This window comes from Perca flavescens, chromosome 1 (genome assembly GCF_004354835.1).
Source record: "Perca flavescens isolate YP-PL-M2 chromosome 1, PFLA_1.0, whole genome shotgun sequence".
Classification (NCBI taxonomy): Eukaryota; Metazoa; Chordata; class Actinopteri; order Perciformes; family Percidae; genus Perca; species Perca flavescens.
The window spans coordinates 10474647-10483514 of NC_041331.1; the positions used below are offsets into that span (position 1 = coordinate 10474647).

General features: G+C 40.0%; 1 protein-coding gene across 1 annotated transcript; it reads left to right on the forward strand.

Annotated features, from left to right (window-relative positions):
* Window positions 1-4716, forward strand: LOC114555321 (uncharacterized). The gene is made up of 11 exons (XM_028577639.1): window positions 1-295; window positions 1527-1659; window positions 1781-2018; window positions 2223-2499; window positions 2590-2767; window positions 2908-2984; window positions 3088-3268; window positions 3594-3842; window positions 3982-4150; window positions 4237-4385; window positions 4538-4716. Exons 4-11 carry the CDS (start codon window positions 2263-2265, stop codon window positions 4714-4716), a joined length of 1419 nt encoding a protein of 472 aa, XP_028433440.1. The 5' UTR covers window positions 1-295; window positions 1527-1659; window positions 1781-2018; window positions 2223-2262.
* The last annotated feature ends 4152 nt before the right edge of the window (window positions 4717-8868 follow it).

The following is an 8868-nucleotide window of genomic DNA, read 5'->3' on the forward strand; positions in this document are numbered from 1 at the left end:
TAGAATTTCCAGGGTAGAGCATGGGGTAAAGAGATAGTCACCGTACCGTACGCGCGCCATTGTTTTTCATCGAGAAACATCATGCTAAACGAGGGAAGCATAACATTTGCTCAGTGTTAGGATGTTCAGAAGAACCCAAACATCTGTAAATACGACGACAGAAATCCCGAAAGTTCTCTTAGTGTGCGACAGTTTCCTCAACTTGGGCCAATACAAAGCTGGCCTTGCTGATCGTCTGAGGTTAAAGCCTGGTGCAGTACCAACTCTTTGTGGCTCAGCTACAAACCTCGGTCAGGTAAGTCAACTAACGCCATATTTTTTTTGCTTCACTGCATATAGTTACCTAGGTTGTTACCTGGTTGTTACACTTAGAACGGGGCCGTAACATTAGTTAGCTCTACAGCTAGCAGCCCAGTTACTGACGCTAATGTAAAGATGGATAGCATCAAGTATGTGTGTGAATTAGGGCTGCAGTTAAGAGTCCGCTCTTGGAGAAACACAGCTTGGACGTGGATGTTTGGCTTTTCACAAGTTCAGACAGCTAGCTAACGCTACGCCGACGTTTGCTAACGTTAGTGCAACAGCCTGCTAGGTAGCTAAATATTACGAATGCTTTACTGTGAGTTTCCTAGCTAAATCTGCGTCTACTTTGTCAACATAAGACCTGGGTCTAAATGGGTGAGGTTTTAATGCGTTATACACATAGATAACTGGCTATAGTTAGCCTGTACGTATGCTACCGGACATTAGCTAACTTTCCAGAGCCAGCCAGCAACTGCGGCAGTAGAATTTCGACGAGCTAACCATGACATTATTGTCGCCCACACTCAACCTCTGCTGCTAAAAGCATTTAACCTGCAGTAATGTTTGAAATGGAGACACGCATGTGCCTTTTCACGGAGATCCAGGCCATTATTTTAAGGCCTAGCTAAACCAACTTTAGGGGTACACTCTGTAATACTGGTCACTTCTTTTCTACGGTACATCTGGAGTGAAGCTATATTGTCATTTAGTTGCTCAAATGCTGTGTACTAGTACCTAGCAGTGGTAATAGTAGTGGATTGGTGTTTGTATCAGTTGTAACACTGCTATTATGTCTCATCATATGTCATTCTGTTTTCTTTAGATCATTAGATTATATGATATCAAGGGGAATGGATATACATACAAATTGTGGGTGTTGTGACACTGTTTTTGCTTTTAGATCAACAAATAATAACCCAAAATTATTGTCTTGATACTGTCATGCATAAGATTATTTTTTCTGTCCTGGACTCGGTCTTTACTCCGACCTGTTCTTGTCTTGGACTCAACAAAGTTGGTCTTGACAACAGCCCTGGTGTGAATACACACTGTAACACGTGTGTTGTTCACTTCTTTGTTATTTGGATAACCTTTCTGCTGTTGGTGTTACAGCGCGTGCAATATCTGCCTATGCCATCTTTTAAATTATTGAGTGTGCACCTCTGCAAATATATACAAAGTAATAAATTGAGTGCTAACTTTACCTTGTTGTCTGTACACAGGCCAGCACATCAACTGCTTCCATTAAGCTGCCTTTCTCAAGGGATGTTGCCTGCCAGACAGACCACCTGGAAACACGTACTATAGGCACACAGCTAGCCTTGAAGACTCTGCGGCCCCACTTTAGAAATGAAGGTATGTACTTGCCACCTTCAGTACATTTACTTTTCATGCACTCAGTAAGTATTCTGGCATTTGTCAATGCCTTCATTATGTGTCGTTTCATTGGACTTTCCTGTTTAAATTTTGGCCGTAGGTATCCAGGCAAGTGTCTCCTGCAGAGATTTTGGTGTGGGGCCCTCAAATGCAGACCCTTAGTGCCTGTCATCGACACCTATAAAGAGACCACCCAAAAGACCTTGTCTAGACCTCGATGAAGACCTCGAGGACAATCCATTGGAGGGCAGCTCTTTGGTGGGAGCTTCAAAGGGACAGGATTCCAGTTATGATCCTGCCAACTCCTTCACAGCATCGTTAGACTCTACGCTAAAGTCGTACGTTACTTTTATAATTTTTCTAAATTGTATGCCATTCTGACATAAAGGAATAGTTGTTTTTATCAATACTTTTCGGACTGTTTATGTGCATAAAGATTGTTAAACCAGCTGCAAACAGGATGATGGTTTAAAGTACAGTCCAGATGAAAGCTCAATCTGTTTAACACAAACTGAGATTTCCTTTTTTTTTTTTTTTTTCAGAGAAGATTCCTCCACTTCCACCCACAACAGCAAAATATAGATGGTGTACGAGAACTGCATCATGGAGTTGTTTAATGCATGTCCAGTCTGCACGCGGGCATGTGATGTGAAGACCCAAAGGCTGGGGACATTCCTGTCTCTGAAGCAATGGTGCCCCCATTGCACATTTACAAGACACTGGAATAGCCAGCCTGTCCTTGGGAGCACGCCAGCTGGAAATCTGCACCTTTCTGCCGCCGTGTACCTCAGTGGTGCATCTTTCATCAAAATTGAAAAGGTAAATGATGTGCAACTGGAGTTACTTTGACTGTGAATTACTTCAATTTAGATCAAATTACATGTATTATTTATCCTCCCAAACCAACAGGTCTTCAAGGCAATGAAGCTACAGTTGTTTTGGTATGAAACATTTCGCCGCCATGCCAGATCTTTCATTGAACCGGCAGTTATTCACCATTGGAAAGTCAAACAGGATGTGAATCTGCAGCGGCTGTGTCACGAGGAAAAAGTGATCCTTGGTGGTGACATGAGAGCTGACTCACCAGGTATTGATACTTTATTGAATAAGTGTAGTTTATACATGGGTTAGATATTGTTGGAAGTTAAATGGAGTGACATAAATAAAATTCCAGACATAATAAGCATTAAATAGTGATTACTGATGTCCCTATTTGAACAAAAACAGGCCACTCTGCAAAGTATGGGAGTTATACAACAATGGATCTCCAGTGTAACACCATTGTGGACATTCAGTTGGTTCAGGTAAGTTGCCCAAATTTATTTTGCAAAGGGGTTATTGGTTGGAATTTGAAAGTTGAAGTCTGTAATGCATTTTCTCTTAATATATTGTTTTCTGTGTCTACAGTGCAATAAGGTTGGTGGTAGCTACCACATGGAGAAGGAGGGCCTGACGAGGAGTCCAGCATTACTGGAGTCACGTGGCGTCAAACTTGATTGCATTGTCACTGATCGTCATCCACAAGTACAGAAGTTCCTCAGGGAGAGAAACATAACCCATTACTACGATGTCTGGCACATGGCAAAAGGTATATTGTCAGTGCCAATATTGAGCTAATTGACGTCCATATTCCACTATAACATACAAAATCTATCATTTTTGCTCCAGCCTTTTCCTTTGTTTGACTTGTTAGTGATATCCTTTTAGTGCAAAGGACCTGATGTTAGATTTTTTTTTAAAGCTTGCGTAAAGCTCCCATTTGGTGAAAAGACTTGTCTTTGCTGTGAAAATGTTGACACTATGAGTAAATGTTAAAAAAAATTGCTTTGAAATTGATTTTGAAAAGCTACAATAGAGTAATTACTCAGTTTGAGTATCTTAACTAAGTGTAATATATTTTGCTTTCGTTGTAGGAATTTCAAAGAAACTGGAAGCAATCAGTAAGCAAAAAGACTGTGAGAAACTCAAGAAGTGGATGAAAAGCATCAACAACCACATATACTGGACTGCAGCTAGCTCAACCTCCGGCCCAGAGAGAATCACAAAGTGGACCGCGATCCTGAACCATGTTCGAGATGTACATACACACGAGGATCCCCTTTACCCCAAGTGCGAGCATGTGATCCGCAAGACAACTGACAAGATTAAATGGCTCCAAGCAGGTATTTCATCAATATAACAGGCTAAATGTAAAAACAGTAAACAGACAACTACACGCACTGTAGATATTTAGTCATTTTCAGAAATTTAGCAGGGATCAATGTTGTAATATTTTCTAATATATTGTCTTATTGTCTGCAGCAACTCCAGCTTTCTACAAGTTGGAGAAGTTACTGAACAACAAAACGATGAAGGATGTTGCAAAACTGAGCCCCCACTACCAAACTTCATCATTGGAGGCTTTCCATGCCATCATCCTTCGTTTTGCACCAAAGAATGTTGTCTTTCCCTTTATTGGAATGCTGTGCAGGTGAAAGAGTTAGTTGACTCAATAATTTTGATAATTGTAGCCTAAAATATCTGTTGTTATTAACAAGTTTTGTATTGTACTTCCAGACTCTACCTGGCTGCTATGCATTATAATGAAAATGCGGACCGACCACAGGCCAAAACCCAGGAAGGTGAATCTCTCTTCAAAATCTACTTTCCAAAGGCTAGGAAGGGAGAGTGCAAAGCTAAACCACAAAAGACACAGCCGACCTTTGGTAAGGGTTCAATTCAATAAAAAAAAACATATTTTCAAATTCTAACATTTATTTCTCTTAATGCAAAGACAATTAAATACACAAACACAGTAAAAACAAAACCCAAACAATTAAAAACAGAAATATTTTTGTGCTTTTGTTTTATGATAAAGGTTACGTTGCCTACATGATGGACCTCATTTTTGAGGAAGTGTTTGTCGACCCTACGCCATACACCGCTGCACTGTTGGCCATCCCTGTTCCAGAGGACCTATCGGCGCAGTATGAGAAGCCGGACAAGGAGGAGGTCATTGCCAGCTTTGTGTCAAGATTTAAACGGGGGGCAGTTTAAAGCCTATGTAGTGGCCTTCCTCATCAGGAAACTCTGAGCGAATGCGCAGAACCACACAAGCTGGAATAACGACCCGGATTCTGCGTCCCAGGAGGCCCCAGCACCAGTTCACAAAGGAACGATAGGAGAGATACCTGCAGCGACTAAACAATTTATTCTGTTATTTAGTTTTGCATAGATTTTTTATTATTATGTTGTTATTATTGTTATCTAAATATTTGTATGTTCCTATGGATCATCTTCAATGCATGCTTTGTAAAAAGAATTTCTTTTCGTATGTAAATAAATCTGGACACTGTCAACACTATTGGATGAAAATTAAGCACACAATTTGTTGAGTCAAGACAAGACTTTATTTTTTATATTAACTTCTGTAACAAAGCACAACTTACTGGTGTATTCCTTTCAATTGTAGAGGGCCATAGTCAGCTCTGTATATTTGGCCTGTATTCTGCAGAGAGTAGAAATTCAAGCAGACAGGCTCAAACCAGGATGGTCAACCATACATGTGAGCTGTTCTTCGACCTCCCGTAGTCTTCTAGTAACCTAATTATAATTAAAAATGGTAAGTGTCATTTTAAAGCACAATTAGTTGTCAAGTGAATAGACGAAGTAGTTTTTTTAGTACAATTTAGTGGTGACAATGCTATCTGAGCTGTCTCCAAGCAGCAAATATTCTCAGCTTCTGTGGGCATGGTAACACATTTTCCACAACGGCACCTATACAAAAAGGTAGATGTAATAATGGCAGAGGTATGACTAACTAAGAGTGGCGCTGGTTAGTGTCTATAGCTGATATTTTATTATATATAGGAAACATTTCTCGGGTAAATCATGGGTTATGTGTAACATTTCTGCATTATACAGTACGTGGCCTAATTACAAAATGAGCCACCGTGCAGTATTCTCTAAAATACAAACATGACTGATATAGATGCTAATACAGCTTTAGAATTCTAGCAACATGAAAAGCCATACATAACAGCATACATAAACAAACCAACTAAAGTACCATATGCAGACACAATTAAAAAACAAGCCAAAGTACAGTCTTCTCTAAAATACAAACATTACTGATATGACTGATATAGATGCTAATACAGCTTTAGAACACTAGCAAATTACAGCAACATGAAAAGCCAACAATGTAGGCTAGTGTTAGCTACATGATAATAACTGTAACAGCATACATAAACAAACCAACTAAAGTACTGTATCCAGACACTATATTTTCAACTAACCATTCGGAGACCTGCTGTTGTAGCCGCAGAGTTGCAACTTCTTCAGGTGCTTCTCCCTCCGGACCAGATTCTGGGTCAAACTGGAAAGCTTCAATGACTGCGAGTCTACAAGCCATTGCGATACATCCACTGTAAACATTAGCGCATAGTGCCGTGGCCGCAAGTTGGTCAAGGCCACACCCCCACCCTCCACCTTGCCCTGTCAATCTCCTCCTCATTAGTATTTAAAGCTACAGACACAGAAATGGCACGTACTGAAGAAAGCTCATTGAGGGACTGAAACTAGAGGCTGTAATTCTGCATCAATGCTGAATTTGGGGAAAGACACTTCAGATACTGTATCAGGGGACCACTGAGGCCTATATAAAAGCACCAAAAGACCACCATGTCATAGGACCTTTAACGTTAGCTTACTTACCGGCCTCGTCGTGTTCATTTGTTTTTTTGAGGAAAAATGTGCTCAGCTTAGAACATTTGGCCGGGTCAGTTTCCAAAGCTTTCTTCTTTTTTATTCTGGCCTGACACATGGTCCACTTACTACCTTTTTCAAGGCTTTTAGCTGTATTTCATGAAGACTGTGAGTCGATATGTTCTGAGCCAACACATTCTCACTACCATCGCGTAAAATACGGAAGCTTGGTCAGGTGCCTTTGGTGTTGTTATTGATGCTAAAAGTATCCTTTAGCATCATATTTAAATTACACACACGCACACACACATGCACATGCACATGCACACGCGCGCACACACACACACACACACAGTGAAAATAGACTGGCAGGATGTTTTTCTACTGTCACCCCACGCTGCAGCCTAGCCCCTATCGCAAGCAGCATAAAATAAAACCAATGGTGCTAATTTCTGGTTTGCTTGATTGAAATCATGTAGAACAAGAACTTAAGAAGTATGCAGTCAGCGTGAAGGCTTACGTTTAGTTCGTCATTCTGTTCACCAAGCACTTTTTCTTATTTTATATTAGAGTTTAGAATTGCTCCCATTACAATGTCCTGGAAGTTTCTTGTTGGCAGTCTATATAGTTCCACATTTATGACATTTTATATGAAACGTTAAATGTATTGAAATTACTGTAGACCACAGTAACCACCTACCAGTGCAATATGACTTGGAAGAAAACCCTTCAGAGTAATCAATAGCTCTCTTACAACCTATAACTTAACAAATTATTAAATGAATTTGTGTTGTGTGGCACGTTGATCCTGTAACTGCATTTTTGCTGGTTAAAAAGAGGGCGATCACTTGCTCTCAGTCTACCACTGGATAAGGGATGTATTGTCTGACTTGAAGCTTGAAAAATTCAGATGTACTGTATGCTACGGGGCTCTGAAAAGAAATTTATTAAAGTGTGGAAATCCTTTTTTTTACTTTTTCTGATAAACCCTCTACACTAGTACAGGAATATATAATTGGAATCTCAATTTCACTGTGCAATACTAAGTGCCTTGCGTTCTGTCTTTGCATTGTGTACACTGTGATATTTTTGCATACTATGTTGCACATTCCTCTATTAACCAGAGTCTCAATTCATTGAGTGACAGCAGGAGGGTTGGGTATGTTCAATGTGGGGTGTTTTCTATTTTAAATGTGTTTTGAATCTATGTACATTGTAAAATTCAATAAAAAAACTAAAGAAAAAGAAGGGCAACAACCTTTTAAACATTTAAACAGAATATCACCCAGTTGGTGCTTACTGGGTTTGTTCTAACTGTGTGTGCTTTTTTTCACACACTGACTCAGGTGAATAACTTGATAATGTGTGTGTGTGTGTGTGTGTGTGTGTGTGTGTGTGTGTGTGTGTGTGTGTGTGTGTGTGTGTGTGTGTGTGTGTGTGTGTGTGTGTGTGTGTGTGTTTTGGGTGAATATGGTATGAAATGATCACAGAGATTTGTAAGTAGACAGAAGCCACAGTCATGTTAACAAGGTCTACATGTACCGTGCAGCATGGTGGGCTGTCTAATGAAAAGCAGACCAGTGTGTGTGTGTGTTTGTGTGTATGTGCTGGTTAAGCTGTATACCTTAGTGAGAAGGTGTGACACTATAATGCTTATTGTTCCCCAATAAACACGAGGCACTTCCTGTTTACAGACTTCATAGCAACAGGAAACTTTGAGGAGCTGCTGCCATCGTGTCCAGGGTTATACTGATGATTTGAAAGTTGTTAGTTATTAATGTCAGCAAATACACTTCCAATGTTTGATAGAATATAAATGCATGATACAAAATATATACAACCAGTATCTTTTTTTGAGAAATCTGGACTTGCATCCTTAACCCTCTGATGCATGAATTATGAAAGCCTGAGTCAAAACATTTTTTTTATGTGTTTTTACTCTTCTTAGAGCATGAAAAAAACAAATATTCACTTTTTTTTTCAAAAATATGATTTTTTCAGAAAGTTACAGACATGTCCACTACACTGGACTAAATGCACATAAACACTCAAAATAAACAGTATAAACGTAATGGAACAATGCATCACATTCAGTTTTATCATAAATCCATGAACAATTATTTAATTTTATAAGCATATAAGCATTTAACCATACTTTCACACACTTTAACATTCTATAGCCCTATTGCAGCAGCAGTGGCAGCAAAAACTGTCCTCTCCTGTTAGTAGTGTCCTGAGGAGTGTCCCGGGACAGCCAGACACTGTCCTGTGACACCCAGAGACTGCCCTGTGACTCCATGACTGTGCCAGGACAGTCAGATACTGTCCTGTGACACCCAGACACTGTCCTATGACACCCAGACACTGTCCTGTGACTCCCATGATGTGACACCCAGACACTGACCTGTGACACCCAGACAATGTCCTGTAACACCAAGACACTGTCCTGTGACTTCCATGACTGTCCCGGGACAGGATAAATGCACTGAATTGCAACCAAAA